General features: G+C 39.1%; 1 protein-coding gene across 1 annotated transcript in view; it reads right to left on the bottom strand.

Annotated features, from left to right (window-relative positions):
* Window positions 1–27,664, bottom strand: part of LOC142097878 (aldehyde oxidase-like) — an 87,627-nt gene that overhangs the window by 24,152 nt on the left and 35,811 nt on the right. Inside the window, exons 18-26 of the mRNA XM_075180103.1 lie at window positions 24,041–24,167; window positions 23,096–23,218; window positions 21,970–22,066; window positions 21,731–21,855; window positions 20,335–20,468; window positions 17,612–17,699; window positions 17,331–17,417; window positions 16,952–17,143; window positions 7,019–7,246 (exon numbers count right to left, since the gene is read on the bottom strand). Of these exons, the coding sequence (XP_075036204.1) occupies window positions 7,019–7,246; window positions 16,952–17,143; window positions 17,331–17,417; window positions 17,612–17,699; window positions 20,335–20,468; window positions 21,731–21,855; window positions 21,970–22,066; window positions 23,096–23,218; window positions 24,041–24,167 (1,201 nt within the window). The remainder of the gene's footprint in view (window positions 1–7,018; window positions 7,247–16,951; window positions 17,144–17,330; window positions 17,418–17,611; window positions 17,700–20,334; window positions 20,469–21,730; window positions 21,856–21,969; window positions 22,067–23,095; window positions 23,219–24,040; window positions 24,168–27,664) is intronic.

The raw sequence follows: 27,664 nt of genomic DNA, 5'->3' as shown, positions 1-27,664 counted from the left end.
ATACAAAACTATTACATGGATTACATCAGGCTCTTTGGTGGGAGAGAAAGGCTTAGGGCTAGATTTACTAAGCTGCAGGTTTGAAAAAGTGGGGATGTTGCCTATAGCAAACAATCAGATTCTAGCTGTCATTTTTTAGAAAGTAATAAATAAATGAAAGCTAGAATCTGATTAGTTGCTATAGGCAACATCCCCACTTTTTCAAACCCGCAGCTTAGTAAATCTAGCCCTTAGACTGAGACATAGAAGCTGGTGATTTTGTCATTTTAGCTGCTTGTCTTCTTTTTAGTGGTCTTGTAAATTTCTCTAATTGTATACTCTTTTGTTATCATGAATAGGTCCCATCAGTCAGGACTGGATCAGTGACACAGCATGTACAATTATAAATATATAGTTACACCCTTAGGCCTGTTACAGGACAAAATGAGATGGAGCCTATTAAAAGACATAATATTTAACATCAGCTTTACACTATACAAGACAACTCAGGTACTGCAAATCTGAGGTTTGCAGAAACAGAAAAGTCTGTGTAGACTATGTGAACTTTCTACAACACTGCCTACTGCTGGAAGAGAAGTGCACCAAGTTTGTTTTAAAATTAAGTTTGTTTTATTGATTTTTTCATATACCATATAAGCATGCAATGAGGCCTAAATTGCCCCATAAGCAAAATAAAAACATACTTAAAGAAACCTCAAAATCCCCAAAAAACAAAATCATACTTAAAAGTTAATATGTAAATAATATTTTGTTACTCTTCATATTTTATCTTATAAGTCCCATACTGTCACAATAATTTCAGCTCATATATTTTCACACGGGCACCCAGGAGCCTCCAGTTCCTAACACATATGGTAAATCTGTCCACTTGCACCAGATATGCATGTACTATATTTTGCAAACAGGTCATTTAGCAGAGTCGCCCACTCTATGAAGCTGGGACCTTCCAGAATGATTCATGCTTTCGCTATGCCCACCTTAGCCTCTTGGCTAACAACAAGAGCAAGTTTATTTTATATTGCCAGGTTGACTTGTCCACAAGCTTCTTTAATGATAACCCAAATATACATACCCATGGGGACAAGCAAGGGAACAGAGACACCATTTCTACTAATACAGGGTGTCACATCACCACAAATTCGGTATTTTGGAGCATTCTCACAGAAGGTGCCAGAAAGAGCTTGTTAATCCAACATATTTAAGATAATTTGGCCCTTGTCCTCTTCCAAAGTTTATTAACCTTATTAGGGGTAAGAAACACCCTATGCATCAAAATACAGCTATATTTGCTAGACAATGACAATTCACAGACAATGCTGCCTCCCAAACATACCCCCGGATATATGCACATTTTCCAACAGAAATGGCCCCAAGACTTCTTCCCATTTTGCCCATAGCATAGCCTCCCTGCCGGTTAAAGCTCCCTGTTTCAGTCTGCTGACCTGCTCTCTTTCTCTGCTCCTCTGCTCCTTGTTATTTGGATTGATTCTTCTGCGTATGACCTTTGGCTTGCTTACTGGACTCTGTTGGATTGCTTGTGACCCTGATCTCTACCTGTTCTCTGAATACGCTGTATTCTGCCGGCACTGACCTTTGCCTGGACCTCACTACCGCTGCCTGCTGTTGCCCTTTGTCCTCGGCCTGTTTTGGACTTTGCTGCTTAGTACCACAAGGCCCTTACCTGCGCTACGGTAATATTATAAACTTGTACTACTCTGAGTTTGAGACATGGGGGCATCTGAGTACCTGTGAGCGCGTTCAGCTCTATGGGTAAGGCGGCTGCTATAGGTGAAGACCTCTTCTGCCTGTTCTACGAGTTTATGATATTTGCAGTCAGCCCTGCATGCGCAGAGTGATTATGCGAACGATACGCTCAAAATAGGTAGACACGTGACTTGATGAATCAGGCCCTTAATGTTTGTGATCTCGTTTTCTGTGAATTCTTGATAACTACATATCTCATCCATTTTCTTTTCTAGAGCATCAGTGTGAGAGTCAAGACCAGAAATCTCAGTTTTCATTTTAGCTAAGAGACAGTGTACCTCTGACTGAATTGTAGTTTGTACTTGTTTCATGATTTCTGTCATAGTTGGTTTGGATGAGTCTGATTCAGAGACACTGTACAGACAAATAGAAAGATACGGCGCTGTTCTTATGCACATAGAAATTCACATAACACATATAAAGTTCCTAGACAGCTAGTAGACACATCTAGTACTCAAATTCAATGTGAACAAATTAATAAATAATGATCTCAAAATCTCAATCCCATAGTCAATTGTCCAATGAGGTACATAGTCTCGGATATCACTGGATAGCCACTTGAAATGATGTGGGGGATTATCCATCCTTATCCTCGAAAAAAAAAAAATAGTAATGGTGTAGTATGTCCAGATACTGTGTGTGTGTGTGTATATATATATATATATATATATATATATATATATATATACATATACACCATGTGTAAAAAAACCACCTCCACACAAGTGCCCGAAAGGGTGTATCAGGTCCAAAGCCAGAATATGGAACAAATATTGAATATATAAAGAAGGGATCTCCTTCACCTGTTATTTGGAGCCGATCTTGTGGATGCACTTACACACTCAGAAATAAAATCCAACTTCAATGTAATATAAATGCTGCTATTCTCCAGGCATTTCTTCTAAGTTCCTTTCCTCAAAGACCACACAACATTCATGTTTTCCGTTTAGCACAAAAAATGGAATGGGAGAGAGGACAAGAGGACAAGAGGAGCAGTATAGTATATTATCCTTAAAAACAACGATAAAACTCTGCCTAAAGATAACAGCACATGAGTTAATGAGTATCAGAGCCACCTATCAGAGTTCCGTAAAAAGACAGCATATAGCACGCAAAACAATGCCGTTCTCCTCTTGCACTTGATGTCACTCGTGCAGGACTTCCAGTAAAAGGTTCATGGCACTCCAATCACTCTAATCATCCAATGTGTTTTGACCCTTACAATAATGGTCTCTCTCATAAACCTTGAGAAAGACCGTTATTGTAAGGGTCAAAATGCGTTGGTTGATTAGAGTGATTGGAGTGCCATGAACTAAGTACCAGAAACTATGATATCCTAGCCATGCCAGGTTGGCACTACCATTTGGCGACCTAAAGCAGCAACCTAGAACTCCAGCATGTTAGGGGTACCTAAACTACTGAATGAGTGACATCTTGGTGCTTAGTTCACCCTAATTTAATGACTTTTATTTCCCGGTTCTCATTGCCTCGCACTGAGCACTGGCTGCCTTATGGATTTATATTGAACACACACCTCTGCCATTACTGGTAGATAGTAGGAATTATAATAATAATAATATGTGAAATATACATTTTTTCTTAAATTGAGGGTGTCCTGTGAGCTTCTTACCTGTAGAAATGTTTTTATCTGCCCCCACTGGGTATCCTTTTACTGGCACTAAGGCCATGCCCCTGTATATGACTTAACCAATCTGTACAGAATATTTATTTTAATTATTAGACCAACAAAATAAGAGCATTGTCAGGTAGTGGGGTGAATGAACAACTCAAGAAAGAGTTTATTTGAATTATTGGCCAGGTCATCATTATGAGATTAACCAACAGAGCATCAGATTTGGCAATGTTAAATCTGTAGTCGGAGAGACTACCGTAATGATGTAGAATTCAGAAGAGGCTGGGGAGAGATGTTCTCAACTTGGCGTATAATTTGACATCATTATTGAGCAAGGAAATAGGTTGATAACTAGAGCAATCATAGACATCCTTGTCTTCTGTATGGATCACAGAAATCTGAGTCTCCAAGGATTCCATACTAAGTAAACAGCCGTAAAGCCATCAGGCCTTTGAGCCTTACCTGACTTCTGGGACTTTACAACCTGCTCAATATCCTCCAGTGATATCTGAGCACTGAGTTGAGCCCAAGCACGGGGGGAAAGTTTGGGGAAATTAGCGGAAGAAAGAAAGGTATTGATTATATGCAGGTGCTTTTATTTGGCCGAGGGACCAGAAGGATGGGGGACATTATACAGTTTCGAGTAATAGGAATGGAAAGTGGAGCAAATCCGATGGGATCATAATGTCGGACCCTGCTTGAGTCCCTGACAGCCAGGTGACTCCATGCGGCTATCTTAGCTTGGAGTTTAGTAGCCAGAAGCCTGTTGGCCTTATTGCCTTTTTCATAATATCGCTCTTTCAGACATTTCAGCTTATTGGCGGCTTGGTGGGAAAGGAGAAGGTCAAGTGCACCTCTAACAGAGCTAATCTCCTGGAAGATATGGAGATCCAGGTTGCACTTATGTCGCAGTTCTAATGCCCGCAATGATTCTGTTAGCTGGATGGATTTGGCTATTCGGAACCATTTCGATTTAGAGGCTAAGGAAATGAGGTGGCCCTTAAGGACAGCCTTAACGGAATTTAAGTGGGCAACAGTCTCCTTGTCATGGAATAGAGATTTGTTAAGTCTCCAAGTTGCTTTGGGGGGGTCGCTGAGCTAAGGAAGTGAGGACAGCTGAGATAGGAGCATGGCCCGATCAGGTAATAGGGAGGGTTTGTGAGGAGGCAAGCTTTAAAGTGAGATGAGGCAGACAGGAAGCCATGGGGAGTGCCCGAGGCCAGGGCCACCTTAACAACAGTATGGGCCCCCGGGCACAGCAGTGCACCGGGGCCCCTATATATAAATATATACGTAAAAAAAAAAGGATTATATTTAATATATATATATATATATCTTAACTTACCTTTCAATCGCGATTCGTTGAATCCTCTTCTGCACTTCGTCTCTGTGCTCCTCCATGCTGTGCTTGCAGTGAATGTCGGGCGTCCGACATTCACTGCGAGCGCATCACGGAAGAGAGGACCAGGGAGTGAGCCGGATCGTCACCTGACCTGAACGGTGACCGCAAAAGGTAAGTTTCTTTTTTTCTTTACAGGATTTTTTACAGCAGACCTGCCAGGGCCCCCTTTCGCCCTGGGCCCCCAGGCACCTGCCCATCGTGCCCAATGGGAAAGACGGCCCTGCCCGAGGCTCCTGTAGGCAGAGGTGCAGAGGCTGTTTGGGCAAGGCAGAGGAGTCAGAGTCAGGAGCAGAGGGCTGGTAGCAGCTAAGCAAGGTAAGATTATAGTGGATCAGTGGTAGGCTGCGAGCTGTAGCCAGTGAGCGCTGGGATGGCAACACTGCTCTATTCCGATACAGACTACAGTGAGGTAGAGGAGCCATAGGCTGGGGAAATTGTCCACAAAACAGGGAGTTTGACCCCATCCGCAGGGATGATGTATCGGTGGCAGCGGAGCTCCAAGACAGCACGACCACCTGATATGGCAGCCAGGCCATGCCCCTTTTCGATATATTTTAATGCTTCATATCACCTCTGCCACTTCTCTCTTCTAAGTGGCACATATTCAGCTCCTGAAGTCAATCCTGATTTGTTCTTAGTTTTGTAATGCAACCAATGCACCATTTTAGTATGTATACCTATTCCTATAGAACCAATTCTTCTACTGGCTTTTCCGACTGTTTACAGCGCTTACTTGCCTTCATTTCATCTAAAACTGCAACTCCCAGATAAATACAATAGAATCCCTTATGATAATCTTCCTAATTTCAATTAACACTTCTTAGGGGACATCATGATTTCCAGAAACCAACAACTTCCTGGCAGCTTATACGACAGACCTCCTTCACTGGAACAATACTTCAATATCAATTTTATGCTTAGAGAGAACATAAATTAAAAAGGACAGCTGCTGGGATAGCTGGTGGCAATGTGTACAATCCACGGTGTTAATTCTTCCATATTCTATAGAGGTCCAAACTACTCTTCTTTAAGGGGTTCTCTGGGGGAGTGGACACAATTTAGTGGATGACTGCAGCATAAAAAGTGATACTTCAAAAATAATACTGTCACTGTGAAAATGTGAGAACTACATATATGGCAGCGACCAGCTAAGGAATAGGCACATAAATAGAACTATTATTTAACTCTATCATGTACATTATTTAGTTCAGTAATTCACGGGCTTTGATACACAGTGTTGTCAGGTAGGGGTTTTACTTGTTCTTTTACTTTACCACACATAAACACTACACTAGGGGATTGATTCATTAAGGAATGTGAATGCCGATACATGCCATATTTTGGGTAAAATCGGGCATGACAGAAATGGACTGTGCTCCAGTGATGCAAGAACATCCAATTCCTGTTGAAGTGCAAAGGACACTTGTGACAGTCAACGATTTCAAGGGCGAAACGGGGAAGGGAAGGTAAGTATGCACGCAGTCAATGTACAATAAGTGTGTGCCAAGGTGGAGTGCACAAACATCCTTCCGATTCAAGCTTGGGGCATCTCTGAAGTACGTGATGGTTAACTGTATCACTTGCACCAGCTACAAGGTAGGTGCAAGTGCCAATTGATAGTATTGACAGTTATATTTGCATGGTAGAACATGTGTTTGCAATCAGGATCAACTGTAAAAATGCATTTTACGTACAGGAGATATTAATAACAGCAAGTATGTATTGCATGGGGAATTTTTGTTTAATGTATTATTAATGACTATATTATTTATAGGTGACAATCATTCAATACTTGCTCTCTGTTGGGACTTTATATTCCACATATGTATTGGACGTATCCTGCAGTGTATCATGTCTATCACAGCATAGCGTACCCGTATTTAACAAGAGACGTTTCTTCAGATCCGCTTGTAGTTGAATAAGGAAATGCATATGCGAGAATTATGTGCGTGTAAAAAAAACCCAAGCAATTTACATTTGTTTTGCTTTCCTCACTGTATCAGGCCCTAGGAGAGAATATCCAGAATCTGTTTTTAGGGTTCTCTGATTGTCAAAACGGCTGTAAAGTAACATAATTATGGTGTATTTGCAGTTGTTGGGAGTTGGAGTGACACTGTGCATGACACCATGCCTTTGAGGACAAACTGGATTAAAAAGTTATGTATTGACTCTGTCTTAGAAATTGTCATTGCTTAAAGAAAATCACAAAAAACATTTACCTGGCCAAAAAATTTCACTAAAGAGCCAATAGGAAATTTCATGGGGATGATGGCCAATCCCTTCTTCTTCCAGTAATTCTGTTTATTAAATTCCTCAATGGCCAGCCGTCTGTTGTGGTAAGAAGACTTCTCCATGCATTGATCCCAGCACATTACCAAGGTTCTGGCATCTATCTCCTGTTTCAAGTGTGTTTGGCCAATTCCTCGGTGCAGATTTAACTCCCTCACCTGAAAAACAGATTGAATGCATAGTTTGAGGACAGCTGATAGGTAGTCACTGTTAATGTAGCATGAAGGAGTATGGGGTAACATTTCATTCATTTCATTGAATCAATTGAGAAAAATGCTGGCATATGCTCTGAATAGTTATGTGAGAAAAATCAATGCCAGACAGTTAACAAATCATACAAAAAACGTATCATACACAAAAACAGAATAAGAACATACAAGGTTGACGAAGAAGGTGAAGATGGGGAAAAGAGGACCTTGTTCATGTTATATAGATGGTATTATCAAAAAGTGAAAACTTAACAGTTAGCAAAGAAGAGCCTCTCCCTTGTATTTTATACATGTCTTGTAACAGAATTATTTCATAAGGCAAAAAAAATGTTCTAGACATGGTGATTATATTGCAAAGATGCAGCTTTTCAAGTTTTTTCTTTCATATCTGCACTACAGAATAATAATTTAGAATTGTATCTTAAAGTTTATGGATTAGCACTAGAGGAAAATGTGATCTTATTACAAATCCTGCAAGAGGATTAGATACTGTAGGTCACCTGCCAGATAAAGGCCATCAAATACACACAGGTCAAAATGAAGTTGAACATGCCCATCACAGAAAAACAATAAGAAGAGTAGTAAGCGTTTCCATGGTAATACCATGATGTCTACCCATACCATTTATGTTTCTCGATTCCAAGTTACAAACCTCAGGAGTTATTGATAATTATTCTTTCTAAACAGATACACATTTGCTTATGTGTTTGGGCATAGGGTCTACAGACCAAGGGCCTGAGTCATTAAAAAAAGGCAAAAAAAAGAGTAAATGTTCTCTGGAACAAACCATGTTACAATGCAAGTGGTGCAATTTAGTTTATTATTTTGCACGTAAGTTAAATACTGTCTGCTTTTTCATGTATTACACAAATACTTGATAGCTTTGTTTTTACACTGAAATTTCAAGTTGATCTAGGACATGCCCTACCCCAACTATAAATATGTCCCCACATTTTAAATTTACCTCCCCCTTCCAATGCAACATGGTTTTTCCCAGGTGCAAAGTTACACCTTTTTTATGCTTGTTCTTCTTAATGACTCAGGCCCCAAATCTTAAACCATAGTGTGAAACACTCTATCACTATAGATGCTATAGTGGTCAGACTTGAGGTCTTCCACTGTAGGCTGAGGAGTCAATCCTGGGGAGGTAAAGTTATTGCATTTACCAAAATGGTCTAGGGCCCTTACCAAACATCTGAAAATGTATTTAAACACTGAAGGCAACACAGTGATTGCTCTATAACCTAGTCCATGCTGGTTCACTTGAATGGTACTCCCTCCCCAGAACTTTAGCTTACAAATGTATACCAAAAGAGGAAATGGTCAGCAAGGTCAAACAGGTAAAATCCTTGTCCTCTACACAATTATGTGATACAGGCTATTTACAATGAACTCTGTCACTTGTAAAGCATTGTAATAACTCATACATAATTATTAGTGTAACAACACAAAAATTCTACTGAATAACACAGTTGTCATCCAATATACAGTATAGCAAATATACTGTAGATAATTTGGTTAAAAAAGCAAATATAGTGTGTTGATGCCAGGTAAATGTCAATGTGCTTTCCATTACTGAGCTGGGGAAGCCAAAGATTGAACTCTGGTAGAAGAATCAGACAATCTTCTCCCATTGGTTATGATGAGTCACTTTTGACCATTGATGACACTAACCCCTTGCCCAAAGATATCCATTGGGAAGGAGGTAATGTACAATAGCTACAGCTCCTGTTATGAATGGAAAGATGTGAATTTACATACATACATATATACATAATAAAACCGTAGCCACAGTACCAAGCAATAATGGCTAACATGCTCACATATAATGTTCTCACATATCCTCATCTGAAGCCAGCACATAAAGACTGACCACAGAAAGCAAATAGCACCCATTGGTCAATCTTGGCTAGGATACTGATGCAAGGTGTCTGCAAACAGACCTTCAAACAGACCTTCCTTGCATTGTCCCACTGTTAGAGTGGATGGTGAGAATATAAGCCGTAGCTCAATTACAGCAACCTATAAACATTCTTCGATGATTGTGGGCAAAAAGCACTGATAAACACTTCAAGTTCACATTGGGAATGGCTTACAGGCACAGTCCCCTGAGCAATTTCACTGATCTCAAACTCTCTTTGAAGGAAGACAGCACAATTAAAAGAAAAAAAATGGGTGAGTGGCATTGTGGCAATGAATAGGAATTGGTATAAAAAATATGCCTTGATAGGGGGCATGGCCTGGTAGCTAATGGAGTAGCATGCACTGCTACTTCTTCTCCAGTCTACAGATCCAATTAAATATTCTGAAACTGTGAATTGCCGGCTGGTGCATTCGACCAAGTACATTGCGAGTCCCTATGCTGTCTCCCTCCTACAGTTCTGCACTTGTGGCCTCTTTCATTGGGGTTCTGTGGATCTCATGTACCCCCCTTCATCCCTTGTTGTCTCGTCAGTGGAGAACTGTCACCTATGGACTGAGCTACTAACCTGCTATTATCCTGAGAGAGCAGAGGAAGTCTGCTGTACTGCCCCACTCACCTGACTATCTTTAGGCCTGGGTCTGCACGACTCCTTCCTGCATCTGAGGGTCTGGCCGCCATTTTGGAGCCCTAGGTGGTGATGGCCTCTCTCACCTTCAGGATCCCTGGTGAGTCTGCCCTCCGTTCTTAGTCTTCTCTGGCCGGGCAGTGTTCTTCCACATAGGCCAGCTTGCATCTACTGCAGAGTTTTGTGTGCTACATCTACATTTGTGTGGCTTCAGTACTCTACTGAGCAAGCATTGTAATGATACATGTGGGATTCTCTACAGCTACCTGATATTGGCTCTCCAATTACTTTTTGCCTTCATAAATTTCAGGGCACGTCTGTCCATACACCTCTCCTGGGGGTGAATGTATGAACCTGTGATTTCTGCAAGTTGCCGGAAATCGTCGACTTTGCCTTGAAAATTTAAAGCGGTGATGGCTTGTAAAGGCAAATTTACTGCTTTAAATTGTCACTGCAAAGTTCCGATTTCCGGTGACTTGCAGAAATCGGAGGTTCATACATTTACCCCTTGGTGTTTATCACTCCCTCCTACATATATATTTTGCTGCAGTAGCACAATTCAGTCTGTTAGCCGCTATTGTACCCTGACTGTACACTTCACCACCTAGGACTCAGGACAGCGTGCCATCTCTCATCTTTGGCTCTCAAAGCTCTCTGGGACCACCAATTACAATGGGCAAGAATTCCCATACTACACCATCTATCAGATTGGATAGTTTTGCCAGGTCGTCCATTGTCTCAACCAGTGGCGGAGCCTCTGACTTCTGATGTATCTTCAGTTACCTTGCAGCGCTACACACTATTAATTCCTCTGAAAAGAGGGTGATGGACAAAATAGGGGAGGTGCAGGTCGACGTGTCCTTATTACACCATGATATGAAAAAAATAAAGAACAGAGTAGGTGAAACAAAAGTTATCGGACACTAAAGGACATTTACGCTGAAATAATGTTAGATTGTTGGGCCTCCTTGAAGGGGTGGAAGGGAAATCGCCCAGAAATCTTCTTGGAGGACTGGCTGATACAATTGTTCAAGAGAGATGGCTTCACTACACAGTCTGCTATTGAAAGAATTCATTGCATTTTTAATCAGAGACCGCCGCTGGGTGCTCGTCCGTGTAAATTTATTGCAATCATTCTTCATTTTAAGAAAAGAGATGCTATTCTACATCTTGCTCACACCAAAGCTTCGCTGCTGTACCAAAACCAAAGGATGACTGTTTTCCCAGATTTTTCTATCGGTGTTCAGAAGACTAGGGTTTAATTCCTACAAGTCAAGAGACGATTGCTGGATCTTCAACTGCCGTACGCTCTGCTCTTCCTGGCATGGCTTCTTCGAGTCTCCACAGGTTGCTGTGGTTTTCCTGGATTGTAATGCTCCTCATTGATCCTATCCGTTAGGGTGTCATGAACAACCTAGGATAGAATTTGCTGTCTACAAAACTATGTTTTATTTCTGTCTTCAACTTAGGCATGCCTTGATGACCCAATTTGCACAGGGAGTCCCTCCCCTTAAGCAAGCCCCTGCTTCAGCCGTTAGGTTATGCAAACCTAACTTAATTTACATATTCATATTTATTGAGTGAATTTACTACCAAGCACCTTGTACAATTATGGGAAAAGTGGAAGGAGGACCTTCAAGATGAGTACAAGGAGAATAATTCTTATTAGCTCTGTGGATGGATCACATAGGAATAACTTATTGTAAATATCTATTTTAATTAAGGGTGCAGTATATCATTGCAAATGTACTAATATTTTTTTATATTGTGTGTATTTCGGTATAGGAAATGTATTGCTTTCTAATGTATTATGCCAGGTTAGAGGAAGTCTGTTTTGCTGAAAACAGGAAATGCTAAGTAAGTCTTTTTATCGCAGAAGTGACAGAAGTGACAAAAACCTGCTTTAGTCTGAAGGCCCAGCAGGAGGTCATTAACTGTTGTCTCATCTTGTTAGAGAGACAGGAACTAGTCTGAACAATGTAGACTCAGGATACAAGTAAATTAGGATATCACAGATTGCTGTGAATTTTGTAAGTTAAATTGCATTAACTCCACATTTAGAGAAATATCACATCCTGATGTTAAATTATCTGATGTGATATCAGATGCTTCGGTGCCTGGTTGGATCAGTGGGCTGGTTTACCCTGCCGCCAGGATTTGTGTCAGAATCTGTATAAAAAGGAGCTCTTTTGACCATGTAGTATCATACCATCTGTAACTTCTGGAAATAGCGCTAATACCACAGACTGGCATGTAACTGTCCTTATTAGAGCTACTTGAGCTAGTAAAACATCACTGCTTCAAAAATCTGCTTTGACGACTATTTACATGTGCTGTAAGTCCTGTGACCTGTAGAGTAGACCAATCTAATCCATTATCAGGCTGTTCTGAGGTATCACTACTCTGCTTGCAACCTGTAGCTCTAGCCAGTGTGATAAGCCAGGGAGAACCATCCAGAGCAACCCTAATCTGAAGGCAAGAGGTCAGGTGTACCAGCCCAGGTGCCCAGCAAGAGGGTATCCTAGCAGAGTAACCCAGAAAGAAATGGTCCTAGGTGCCAGTAAAGGAGGGGCGTAATTTGAGGTAAAGAAATAGGACTGTGGCAAGACAAACCCAGCTGGTCCACAGCAACACACGGAGAGGATGATATAGGAGGTCCATCTTGTCACAAGCTCCTTCTGCTCAACTGGCTCTCTGAAGTGCCAGCAAATTCAGATATATATCCTACACAGGGCGCACCTTACTCTTAGTAGATTAGCAAAATTTTAAAGGAATCAGACTAATCAATGTCCGAAATGTGGTGACCCATGTGGCACATTCTGGCATCTCTCTTATGCCCTAGAATCAAATCCTTTTGGTCTTGTGTCATTAAGTGAATCAACAAAACTGGTGTGATGGTACCATTATATTCTAAGGGCATATATTAAATACAGTGACAAAACAATGTATAATAAATGTATTTATGTTGGGCAAGGTTTGTATTGCTAGATTATGTATGGCTCCTGCTAGTACTCATATTCATTATTGGATTAAGTTAGTTAATGATGCGGTAAGTCATGGCCAATTTGTCTATACTAGTAAGAAATGCCCCTTGAAAGATGAAAATATTTGGGAACGTTGGCTAGACTCCAAATGTGTCCTACCTTCATTGGCTAGATCCTCTCTACTGGATTAGACCAATGGGCACCCTTGTGTGTGAGTTTTGTTCTTCTTGCTCTCCATCCCTTCATTGTTTTTATTTCCCTATATCTCACTATTGTATGCATGGTATATTGTATATTGGTGTATTTCTGCTACTGGTGGATGCTGCACCTGTAACTACTTTATTCTATAATGCGGATTTACGTAATATGTTATGTGATGCTTGTTTGCTGGCAGTTACTTTTCTAACTCTGTTTGTTTTTCTTTTGTTTGGAAAACCAGTTTGAAAAATAAAAAACATACTGGATTTCAAAAACAAGTGTCTTGATATCTTAATAAGTAAACACAATTCAACAGAATGTTTTCAAATTTGTGCTGTGTTGGTGATAAGGTGGTAAACAGAGATTCTGGTTTTCAGTCTTAACTCCCTTCTACTCTGTCACTCATTTTACCTCCTTCACTCATAACACCCTGTCTCCTCATCTGGGACCAGTCATGTGCTCTGAAATCCCTTAGAATTTACCTTACCCCTTCCACCCACTCCTCTCTCTTCAGTTACCCTCCACTCTCTTCAAACACCTTGGGGTAAATGTATGAACATGCGGGTTCTTCAACATCCGCGTGTTCAGCGTATTCGGCGATTAAATTTCAAGCGGCGCTGCATTGTAAAGGGAAACTTCCCTTTACAATGCAGCGCCGCTTGAAATTTAATCGCCGAACACGCGGGTGTTGAAGAACCCGCATGTTCATACATTTACCCCCTTGTCTCTTTCTCTAAGATCCTGTCCCCTGACAGCTTCTCCTCTCTCCCTTGGCATCCTCTCCTCCCTCCTTGCACACTCTCCTATCTCCCCTGGGAGACTCCCCTCTGTCCCCTGACACCCTCTAATCTACCTTCCAAATGTGATGAATAAAAATTAACAGGAATACTAATAAAAAAATAAACAATGAAACCTGAAACCTAGGGTGAATCCTTGTGGCTGACCGATTGTGTCTGGCAATGTTTATCGGAAATAAAATGTAGTATATATATTGATAGAACAGGATGCTTCACAGAGGCCCAAACCTCCGGCGATACAACATTTAAATTCCACTTTTGCTTTGCCACTCTACAAAATGCCATTTCGCTCTGTATTTGTAAATTAACATTTCCCATAGTTCATAGTCTATGGGGGGAATTCAGTTGGTCGCAAGGTGCCAAGATGTGTCTCTGGAATAGTCAACACATCGTATTTTATCCCATAGAGATGTGAGGGAAAATAAGCATAGATTTCTGTACTGTATTGGCTGGCAATGTGCGCAGTCGGACATCGAGGCAATGTTCGGCAGAACCTTGCTTCCGCTTGAATTCTCGCCTATGAATAGAGCTGGGACACTGAAGCTCAACTCATTGCGCTGTGTGGTGTGGTTGAGGTAGGGCTGGGAATACTTCAAGCTAAATTCTGCCAGGAAAATGAGGTAGAATGAGGCAAATATCTGGCTGAACAGTTTTAAAATGTTCAATAAGCTCTACATACAATGAAACCTATTTGAAAACTGGAGCGCATCCATGGGTCAGAGAAGACCTTACTAGCAAGCTTGAATGTGGAAGCACTCTATAGTAGCATACCACATGAAAAAGGATGTGATGGTGGTTAATTTCTATTTAAGTATGAATGTCATCCAATACCAATCACATAATAATTTTGTTTTTTATCTGAGATTTGTATTGACCTATACGGATATTTGGTTCTCAGACAAGATCACTACCAGCTCAGAAAAAACTCTTAGGGCACTTGTTGTGCCCCTATGCATGCCACCTTGTTCTTGGGCTGGTGGGAAGATAGAATATTGTAAAAAGAAAAGGAAATATACCGCACCAGATGATACCATAGTTCCCAACCTTTCAGGAGAAGGGTCTGATTGGTAACTGAAGCATATTTTATATATAGTCAAATCTCCTAAAGGTGGTGCACCCATACTATTTTAAACTTGCATAAGAGAGAGAAGACAATATGTGTAAATAGGGCATTCTTGGAACCATATTCCCAAATATGTACAAATAAGCGAAATATTAAAATTGTGAATGGAAATGAATACCTAGAAATAGACTGATAAAAACAAGCAGAAAAACTTCTGCTGTGACCGCGCCTGCCAGTTAATATCCCCTAATAATATAATTACTGATATGTTCCTTAGTTGTTTTATAATAGAGAAAAGGGTTAACGATATTAGTAGCAAATTATAATATCAATATTGCTACAATGAAACCATGCTCACTTCAATCATACAGCTGATGTGTATATCACATATCTTTATAAAGTTGTCTCCTTACTAGAGACTATTATAATCCAGATTGTAGTTCACGTTATGTGGCAATTATAGACTGGTATAAGGTGGAGGCACTATATTATAATTGATGTAGGCTGTTGTAAAAGGTACCTCTAGGTGGATTAGATAAATGCTCCTTATTACTCTGTTAGGTTATCTAACTGATATAAATGTATCAAACAGATCCCCTTATAAGGAGAAAGTAGTAATGGTAGGAGACCTAAAGATCATACAGGTCTCTATTAACGTAAAAACCAACAGCTGAGACAGATTTAGACTTGTATCATCGGATATGCTGCCACTTTCTATAGAGTGTACACGCCATATATAGCTCCTAGATATACAAATGTCTAAAGATAGTGCCCCAAAAAGTATCAGATAGTTATGACCATGTTGTCCTATCTAAACCTAAATGGATGCATGAAAAAGCATAGTTTCTAAACCCTAATCTAATGAGGGAAACTGGCGGCACGGACAGAGCCGACGCGCGTTTCGCTTCACAATAGCTTTGTCAAGGCAACCCGTTTGAGTAAACTAATTGGACTTTTATAGCGAGGGCAATCCCTCCCTCTTACGTCATCCATAGCAACGCGTCCCCAGTGATCTGGAGTATGTATATCTAAGAATGCGTCTCACAGATCCTAAGTTACTGGTAAGCGGGATCAGAGTAAATAGTTATATCTGCAGATTCTAAATCTTAAACATAAGGAGTGTGTTAATTTCTTATCCCAGAAAGAATAATAATAAAAAGTCTGACATATCATACTGAGACTATAGTGTGAGATGTATATTGTTAACAAGATTCCATAGATGATTTGTTCTAGAGAAACGGTGTTTATGTTATGTATCAATATAATTAAGATGCCAAAGTTAATGTTGCATCGTTCTTCACTCTTATAATTTAATACCTTCATGTATACAAAGGGAATAACATTATCCCTTTTATTAAATACATTGAAAATAACCCTCCATTGATCAGTAGTAACCCTCTATAAACCAAGCTGGAAAATAAAAATAAAAAAAATATAGAAGGTATAACATATATATAGAAAGTGTAACATATAAGTGAAATATGTGTGAACAAATAAAAGGTGATAAAAGTGAAAAATTAAATTGAACAAATATAAAAATTATAAAGAATAAATAATACAAGGTGTATACATCGAATAAATTAATATACACATCCTAATGTGTTCATAACTATATTAAATATTTATGAATATATTCAATTAATTATATTAGTGATATATTTCAGATGGGATGATATATCTTCTCCATCCACTGTCCTAATGGATTCATTAAAGTATCCATAAAGATAGAATAGTCTTCAATGATGAGTGTGATAAATGTACATCTAATATTATATCATAGTTGTGATCCAAGAGAAATATAAGTTGGGTTTGACTTTTTAAAGATACCTCAAGTTCTATCCTAACAGTGACCTTGATAAAATATTAGACAGAAAATAATTGTGTAAGAAATAATTGTCGAGGAAATAGCATATTCCATTGCCTTGACTAGACTATCCTTTGGAGAGACTTAAATAAAATGGTTTCTTTAGCTGGGAGGCTTGAGGTATTCTTGTTTTACCCATGGTCATTATATCATATAATGCAATGGAAGACGTCACTTCCTCTTATTACATTCCACTCACCTTCTCAGGTGGCAGCGAGGTCTTTATTGCTATTTCACTCATCCATGTTTCAGTTACAAATGCCACTTGTGGATACCCAAATCCTCGGAAGGCAGTGTTTGATGGTAGGTTAGTTTTGCAGGCAGTTCCTCTGCATCTCAGATTAGGAAGTTTGTAGGCATTGTCCATACTCAGTAGACTAATCTCGACCACCTGAAAATAGCAATAGAACCCTAAGTACTTCTTAAACTGATTATCGAGTTTTGTTTGAGAGACATATGACTCTAAAAAAGTCTTCTTTCCTTTTATTCAATAAAGAAATGACCAGGAAAAAAAATCATACAATTATGGAAAAGCTCACATCTGGGGGTATGAGAATCATCTCGTAAAAGGAACTTACAAGGACTGAGTCATCAGAAGTAGATCCAGCGTTACTGAAGTAAGAAACATCCACAGCAGTAACACGACCATCATTCATAAACCCCACCTAAAAGACAGGTGATTGTTTATGCAAATTTATTAAAGACCTCTCGGTTACTATCAATATAAGCATACAACTAAAAACATGCCACAGTCATTAATGACAAAATGCATAAATTCATCCATCATTTTATTTTCTTACTTTTGTCAACCTATTCTTGGGATTATAATATAACAAATTATTATTCAACCATCACATACTTTATATTTCCCAAGGTGTGGATGGCGTCCTCCTGTGATTAGCATGTCATCTCCACGCTCCAGTATGCAGCGAACTGCACGCTTTGTCCTAAAATTTAAATTTTGAGTCAATAAACAGTAAAAAAGTAATGCAGCGCAACAGTTCTGCAAAAGGAGTCATGATGTTCCATGACTGCTTTTCTCACACAGTGCCTGTTTTTACGATCGAACATGTGGATCTGAAAATATCGTCTTAAAAATAAAAGAATATGTTGTGAGAAAACAAGAAAGGTTTCAGATAGGGAGGGTTATCAAATGTAATTAATTAGTTACAATGTGTCATTCAGTAATGACTACACATGTGCTTCAGGAAGAAGATATGGAAAACAGTTAGGGGGCCCTGAGGACATGGCGCAAATGTAGGATTTCTAGAGAGGGTTTCCAGACCGCAAGAATGCACATAATTATCATTTGTGGGACATGGCAATCATTTTAACCAGTGCTCGGCTGATCTTCAGCCCCTTCCCATCCATTTCAAATACATGGGCAATGCTGCATGCACTACTGTTAAGTGCATGCAGCTCACCCTTCAAGAGCAGAGAAGTGTGGAGCAAGACTTTCTAACAGTACTTGCATGTGGGATTAAGCTCTGACTGAGCCCGAGAGTCAACCAAAAATGTGACTCTTAAACCAGAATCAGGACAGTTGGCAGCCTGTTCTGCCCTCTTCTATATGTTCATTTAAATTAAAAGTATTCACATTTATTAAATACACCTATTTACTAAATGTGCCTATTTCTCCCTAAGCAGCATTGATATTAAATAATTATTATTCACAATAAATTCCTCTCCTTCTCACCAAACTCAGAGCCGCATTCAATTAATAGGCCCCAAATCCCTCCAGCATTAATTTAATAGTCAGATCACCCCACCTTATATTAATAGGTATCACCATGCCCCCACCATCTAGTAAATTGATCCCACCAATAAACTAATATCTCCCACACATTGTTAAATTATTAGGCCATTGCTAATGTGAGAAATCCTGGGAGTGTGCAAATCTTCCGGACTGTTGCAGGATTGTGGGGTTCAGCAAGTGGTGGGTACTTCTATTTCCTATCAGCAGTAATGGGGACTCACAAGATGCAAGTCTGATTGTTGATCCAGCAGCAATTTGACACACCACCAAACACATTACATTAAGTCCCCCACTGTACTGTACTTCACTTCTTCCATCCGCCAATTTCAGACTCTTCTATTTGAAAAATGTCAGTGATGGAAGGAACAGATCATTAAAATCCGCAGCTGCATTCATTATTGTGGCTGGTCCTGAGGGAGGGACCAGCCCATCAACCAATTTCTGGTTAGAGAGGGAGGGGGGTTCTGGGCAACTGGAAAACCCCCTAAGTGTGCTCCTGGACTGGGTCCTGTTTTCATGGCAGGAGAGCAACTATTTCCATATTCTGTTATCTTATTATGCTTTATTTCTATTGTGCACTGCACGAACATATAACCTTCTTTATGGAGAACTCTGGAAGTGCACAACAAAACACCTAGGTTTGCACTGATGCTTCTTGATGGTCCACCCAAGACATGTCTAGGTGCATACCTATTTGTCACATTTTGGAGACACATCCGCAAACTAAAAGGGCACATACATTTTCTGGAAAGCAGAAAAAATTCAAGAAGCGCATTGTGCAAAAGGTACTTCAAGTCTAAACACATTTTAGTTTTGTCTCCTAAAATACCACTTGATTTAGGCCTTATTTATGGCTTAAATTAATCATGAAAGTGATGGGGCATTTGAAATGTATTTTTTACATTGGGCAAAGTACACCTAGAAATTCAGTTCTATGCTAAAACTGGAAGGTGCTAAATGCATCCTATTAATAGTATAGGAGAAGACCCAATCTACGCTCAGAACTGGTGCTAGAGTGGAAAAGGACTGTTTGCCCTACCCTACATAAAAAAAAAAAAAAGATCCCTAAAAAGGAACCTTTTTAACTGTTATCTCATTTCAATAATTACACTAAGCAAAATGAAATCTATTTTTTGCACTGCTATGTAAAACACAGAATTGCATACATCGTACTTAGAAGGGAACAATATGGCTCCTTCCATCGGCTAGTGAACTTTGCTAGTGTACGACTGACTGCCTGGACCTTCCAGAGTTCTCATCACAGCATGTGGGCCCTCTGTGTAAAAGAACTTTATTACAAGACTTCACCATCAGCCAGATCTGGTAGGCGGCCATTACCCGGCATTGGAGAATCATGTAAATTTTGTGTTTTTATGTGTAGTTTTCTTGGTTGTCTAAAAAATGTGGCACTGAAGATAATACACTATTGCACAATCCTTCTCTATTTTCCACATTTTTCTACCATATGAATATGAGTACTTCCAAGATGGATTCTACAATGACAATAATAAGGAAAGACACCCACCAATTGTGGATTGAAATATAAGGACTTTTCAAGAACTGGTTTATCCAATTTTTGGTCTCTCAGTCCTAGCATGTTGTACTTATATAAGAACGTCCCCAAAGACAACAATATAATACAGTTCATTATGCAAAAATTACAATTACATACAATACAATAAACACCTCCAGGACCCTCAAAACGAAAACACACTTTATTTGACTAAATACTTTGACAAAACATGCAAACAAAATTTGTGATCCCCAAATTTGTGTTAGTTTAAAACTAATTTTATACATAGGACATTGTATGTAATTACACTTACTTGCTTGCTGCCACTGCAGTGATTGCTGCGAGATGCCCTGTTTTTGTTACTTTTCCCCCAAAAGCCCCTCCAACTCTCTTCACATGACATGTAATCCGGCTGGAGGGTACATTCAGTACTGCACACACAAGTGACTAAAAAGTAAAGAAATGACCTGGTTTATCTCTAACCACGATTTTAATAACCTCAGTAACCAAGAATATAGATGACCAGACAATGTCATGTGATGTGTTCCTTTACGTCATCATGCATCCACATAACTTGATGTGTTGCTTTACGTCATCATGCATCCACATAACTTGATATGTTGCTTTACGTCATCATGCATCCACATAACTTGATGTGTTGCTTTACGTCATCATGCATGCACATAACTTGATGTGTTGCTTTACGTCATCATATATGCACATAACTTGATGTGTTGCTTTACGTCATCATGTATACACATAACTTGATGTGTTGCTTTACGTCATCATGCATCCACATAACTTGATGTGTTGCTTTACGTCATCATGCATCCACATAACTTGATGTGTTGCTTTACGTCATCATGTATGCACATAACTTGATGTGTTGCTTTACGTCATCATGTATGCACATAACTTGATGTGTTGCTTTACGTCATCATGTATGCACATCAATGCTTTACGTCATCATGCATCCACATAACTTGATGTGTTGCTTTACGTCATCATGCATCCACATAACTTGATATGTTGCTTTACGTCATCATGCATCCACATAACTTGATGTGTTGCTTTACGTCATCATGCATGCACATAACTTGATGTGTTGCTTTATGTCATCATGTATTCACATAACTTGATGTGTTGCTTTACGTCATCATGTATGCACATAACTTGATGTGTTGCTTTACGTCATCATGCATCCACATAACTTGATGTGTTGCTTTACGTCATCATGCATCCACATAACTTGATGTGTTGCTTTACGTCATCATGTATGCACATAACTTGATGTGTTGCTTTACGTCATCATGTATGCACATAACTTGATTTTTTGCTTTACGTCATCATGTATGCACATAACTTGATGTGTTGCTTTACGTCATCATGTATGCACATAACTTGATGTGTTGCTTTACGTCATCATGTATGCACATAACTTGATGTGTTGTTTTACGTCATCATGTATGCACATAACTTAAAGTGTTGCTTTACGTCATCATGCATCCACATAACTTGATGTGTTGCTTTACGTCATCATGCATCCACATTACTTGATGTGTTGCTTTACGTTATCATGCATCCACATAACTTGATGTGTTGCTTTACGTCATCATGTATGCACATAACTTGATGTGTTGCACATAGCTGATTTGATGGCAACAGTCCTACAGGAACTGTGTTCTCCTTGTATCTCAGGCTAATGTTACCTGTACATTAGTTGGATCCTGAGTAGCCACGTACACGTCCATTTCTCCATCTTCTCCCTTTGGCACAGCCCGGATACTCTGGGTTTCCATGTAGAAATGTTCCTGGCCGCCTATGTAGATCTCACCTGCAATGGCCACAAGAAGGAACTTAAACTTCTAGTCACTCAGATGTAGCCAGAGTACAAAACACATACTTGAGTTGAATTACGCAGATGTAACAGCAGCAGTATATACTGTACCTTCATGCACCTGATCAGCTGCCTGAAACGCTTCTTCCACGTTCCCCACCTCCAGATGCCTTTGTGGTTGGTAGAATGAATTGTTATTAATAGCTTCCTGGGGTAGACAAAGAAAAATGTATTACTAGTTATACAATATCCACACATGCTTTGCTTAGCATCTGTTATAATAAAGAGCAATGATTTTGGTGGGTGTGGCTATACAACACTTTTTAAGGTAATAAAGACTTTTGTCAAAATTTCTAAATCTACATGTGATCCATAATTGAAATAAATATACTACGGTGTCTATTTATTATTATACGGTAATAAGGATTTTTTTTTTATCATCACTTGAAAAGCACCGACTGTTGCAATTTATGAATAAAATATCGCTGGGGCAGATGAGCGATACTCAGCCAGGTGATACTGGCCCGAAGTGGTGAGGGTTAACATATGTGTTTGCTAGACCAGTCTCCAGGGATATGCGCATGCAGGATCCGGGTATCCAGTCTATACATGCACAGTAGAAATGAAAGCCAAGACTACAGTTTTCAATTCCATTTAGCAAAAAAAAAAAATGTTAAAGAATAAAATATGTAAAGAAAAATATTTAAAAAATATTGATCATTTAAAAAAAATGCTTTATTCACAGAATAAAGTATTTTTTCATACATTTTCTTCTGTTATCTCCATCCTGAGATGGTGAGAACAAAACGAGGATTGTGGCGGTACTTGTACTGCTAAGATCATTGTTAAATAGGCTTAAGCTTATCTACGGCAAAACCTGTTGAATCTTATATGAGTAATATCATCAGCAATGACCATTTGATCTATAGGGCGTAGTCCTGCTGTTGACTGAAACACCCACACGTGACCCTCAGAGCCTTCAGCTACCCCAGCTCCCTCCTGCGTTATTGCCATTTGTTTGTTATATTGCTTTATATGGGTATTCTCTCTCACTGAAGTCCTGTGTCATTTTATACACATTTCTTATCTCCAAAGTTTATGTCATTGAGCTTGCCTTTGTGACACTTTGAGATGCCTCTTTGACAATGTTAGAAGGTGGTAAATATATTTGCCCTATAATAGTTTTTGTAATTTTGTATTATTATTATCTACTATATACTGAATGGTTACAACAAACCTCAATTGTGAGAATAACAGGTTCCAGATTCTCATAGATGATTTTGACTTTGGCAGCTGCTTTCTTTGCTTGAGAGGGTGTGTTAGCTAACACTGCATAGATTATCTGACCCACACAGAGCACCTGCAATGGAGATACAATCAAAACGGTAACTATGATAAGTTCCAGTTATGTGAATGTTGCTATAGGTAGAACATTTCCCTTTAATTATTACATGTAATGAATAGTCTGATGTAAAGTTTATCTCAGAAGATGATCATGTCATTCTTCGTTTCACTACATGGCCTACTTGGAGGCACATCCATGGTCATTAAAGGGTATCAGTCACCTACACACAATGGAAAGGACGGATATGTGGGCTAAGCCAGTATACAGACAAATAAATGCTATCAATTAACTAGGAATTGGTAACAACACATCGGCATGAGGCACACTATGAAAATATACTGCTTGCCTCAGGGATGTCACTAGAAGTTTGCATAGACTGTATGTTCTCATGAATATTAAAATGTATGCCTTTACTGTAAGGCATCATCATCACCATTTATTTATATAGCGCCACTAATTCCACAGCGCTGTACAGAGAACTCATTCACATCAGTCCCTGCCCCTTTGGAGCTTCTAAATTTCCTAACACACACACGTGCAGACAGACAGACAGACAAGGGTCAATTTTGATAGCAGCCAATTAACCTACTAGTATGTTTTTGGAGTGTGGGAGGAAACCCACGCAAACATGAGGAGAACATACAAACTCCACACAGATAAGTCCATGGTCGGGAATTGAACTCATGACCCCAGCGCTGTGAGGCAGAAGTACTAACCACTTAGCCACTCTGCTGCCCAGCAAACGGTGCACATTAACAAACTTTGAAAGTAACCCAGAAAAGCCGTCATTTAAACATATACAATATGTAGAGAAACTGAATACGCATTGTACTTTACCTTTCCATGTGCCAACATTGGTACTGTTCCATCATCGAGTGTACAATCATTAGTGCCGGGAATGTCATCTGCAGTTATTATATCAAATACTCCAGGCTGGAGCAGAGCTTCTGAAAAGTCCACAGATCTAGGCGTGAAAAATGTAAATACAGTATGTTCACTATTTCTTCTTTGCAGCTAATTTAAGCAAGCAGAGATATTCAACGTTTTTGTAACCTTTACTTAAAACTACCACTTACTATCACTTACTTAAAGTTACCTTTAAATTTTATAGACAAGTTACATCCAGTGTACAGACTACTTGCTATTAAATTAGGGATTTTATTTCAATTGCTAGTGCTTGCCTACTCTCCCGGAATTTCGGGGAGTCCTCCTGGACTCCAGGAAGAGTGGATATCCTCCCATATTGTTGAGAAGATGGGGCTTAATGACGGGATTGAGCCATTAATCCCTGCCCCCTGCAATGCAATGCTGTGAACTTCGCCATTTCATACAGGGGTGGGGAAAAAGGGACGCCCCCCCACCTGCAGTGATCACATGGCTTCTTCTCCGAGGAGAGAATTTAAAAGTAGGCAAATATGGGCTAGTGTACTCCTTTTAACACACACATGGGCCTCATTAAGAGTTAGGTACTTAAGCAAAAAGGGAGCACATTTGCACCTTGGTAAAACCATGTTGCACTGCGGAGAACGAGGGGTGATTTAAAATGTGTGGACAGATTTAGAGTTGCAAGGAGGCATATCTTAGCTCAACAAACAGCAATGCAGTAGTGTTAATTTGTCCTCCAAAAACCAGCGGATGCAATGTGGATCTTAAAAACTTTAATAAATAAAAATCAATTAAAAATATATATAAATATACTCATACTATATGCAGATAATATCATTGATATATCAAGGGAGATACATACATTAGGTGCACCTATGCAACACTTCCCCAAATAGTATAAATATAATCAAACCTATACAGATAAGCTCACAATGTAAATGCGATTGAGACCTCATAAGATCATATCAAATTCAAACTTGGTAAAGATGTACTCATAACACAAGGAGTCCGTGGTGTCTCGGTATCACGTACTTTTGATCACCAATAGAGGATGTGCAATGTCCTGAACTTATCCAAACGATGTCATAGGTCTTAAACGGTGAGTATAACTTTAGTCAGCATAATCATGTATAAACCATCGGTATATGTGCAAAAAAGTCATCCGTAGTAGAAAGCATGAGCTTACCCGATACTAGGTTCAGATTGACATGCTCGATCTGCACTGCTGACTCCGTTACTGGCGAGCCGCCAGTGTGTTACAGTCGGGATCCTCCTCCCGCACTGGGCACCAGATTCCTGGTTCCTATGTGTGTATGTGCCGAGAATTTGTTCCACTCCGTCCTATGTTATGATGTATGGTTAGGTAAAAGGTCTCTTGCGGTACTTTCTGGTATCATCAACCGCCGCTCCAAGATCTTGACTAAACCTTTGCAATTCCAATATTGGCTCCCGTATTGGTGTGAGCTCTGTAAGCAGGTTCTGCGTATGAGTAGCAATCACCCTGGAATCTTGGGTAACCTATCTTACGCGTTTCGTTGTATGTTACAACTTCATCAGACATAGTGATCAAGTCACCCATTTATGTATTATATAGTCTAGGCACAGGTAATTAAGAATCATTATATCTCATACACCTGGCATTATATCAATTAATATTCAATCCACATTGCAAAGACCGATTTATCCACTCAAAGAAACACCCTTTGTTAACAATGTGTCTCTAGCACATGATAAAAAACCTTACTTTTGGCTTAATGTTTTTTCTTTCAGAGTTCCTCATTCTTGATTTATTAATCTTGTGTTTAGTACCATATTAGTTACAGACATGTTATCTGATGTTCAATTGCGCCACTAAAAGAACCTTTGATGATACATAATAATATCACATAATATCACATAATACAATGATCTCAACCCTCCAAGTCTATTAACCCTTTAGAGAATCTAGAGGTACACAAGGATCTCGGGATCATATGTCGTAACAATTCTTAATCTTATTTGTTATTTTTATTTTTGCACCTATGCCAACCTCATTTATTCTGTGACTTCAAGTTTATAATCAATACCAGGATAGAAAACCTCCCTAATAGTTACAGCAATTTTTCGTTCATCATCTGTATAATAAATAAAAAGTGTAACGAAACCAGCATACTAAAAATAGCACTAAGAACTTATTCAGTGTAGCGACTACATTTGTATAGTTGTATTACTCTAATCGCCAAAAGCCAAAAATAGAGAGTGTACAAGGAATATAAATGCATATAGTATGAGTATGTTTATATATATTTTTAATTGATTTTTATTTATTAAAGTTTTTAAGATCCACATTGCATCCGCTGGTTTTTGGAGGACAAATTAACACTACTGCATTGCTGTTTGTTGTATATTATTTTGTGACGGGGACGCAGACCCCGTGCAGTAGATATTTGCCCTCTTCCATCTTTGCCCCAAGAGTTTTGATATCTTAGCTGAACTCTAAATTGCAGTGTATAAATAAAGCTGTCCAATATTTGTGTACTACATGCAATAGCTTAGTTGGGTGCAAAAAAACAAGTGCATTGAATTGCACAATGATTTGTCCAGGAACAAATCTTTGATGTGAGCCACTCAAGCTGGCGGAACATTCTACAGTTAATTGTCTACAAAATTCAAATGTATTTGATTATGAAAATGTAAAGCTCTTTGGGGGAGTTAGTCAATGATGCACAATGTGCCATTGAACATGCACATTTCCAGGTTCTATGGTACCACAACATAGCAGATTTTCCTATGCATCTTTATATAGTGCAAGGAGAAATCCACAATGTTACATCACAGCGGATTGTCCCCGCAACCATTCCGGAGGCTTTCTGTGGATAACTGAATTCCTCCCTTTGAATCCTACTGGGAGAAAAGTTGTTTATAAAATTATTATTACTATTTTTATTATTATTAAATTGACCCACCAATCCAAGAACCACCAATAATTATGCTGCCCAATCAATGTGAGATTGGATATTGATATGGCAGACACCAATGTAGTCATTGTCTAACTGGATTGTTTGAAAAATGATGTGGTTTATTATCTGTGATATCTTTTCTGAGTTAATTTTCACTTTGCCTTTTTTTCATCCTTTCAACAGACTTTCAAAGGTAATTGTAGATAAAACCTCACTGATTAAAATACAAATAGCATTGGCCAATATATCACATGACAATATGTCATTTAAGCTGCTGTCCAATCCGTGCTCTCAATAGACGATAAGCCTATTTAAAAGTGCTGAAATACCAAATGTATTACCGAGTCATAAAGAGCTGCCCAAATTTTTACGGTGTGGAGCATATTTCCCAAATAACAAATGATAATATCTATTATATTTCAGTTATCAATCTAAGTAAAGAAAAAAGAATATGAACCAGTAGATTCTAACACCAGTTTCCACTGTTTGTAAATCACAGAATCAAAGAAACCTAGACATTTCTAGGGCTGAAGACAAAGCAATAGAAGCTTCCTAAAAATCCAGTCTGCTTCCATGTAAAAAACTGTACTGTGCATACAATATAAAGAGGATTTATCTTCTGGTTAATGACTACTGT

Source organism: Mixophyes fleayi, chromosome 7 (genome assembly GCF_038048845.1).
Source record: "Mixophyes fleayi isolate aMixFle1 chromosome 7, aMixFle1.hap1, whole genome shotgun sequence".
Classification (NCBI taxonomy): Eukaryota; Metazoa; Chordata; class Amphibia; order Anura; family Limnodynastidae; genus Mixophyes; species Mixophyes fleayi.
Note: the sequence above shows the minus strand (reverse complement) of the source record. Positions and strands in the feature narration are given on the sequence as shown.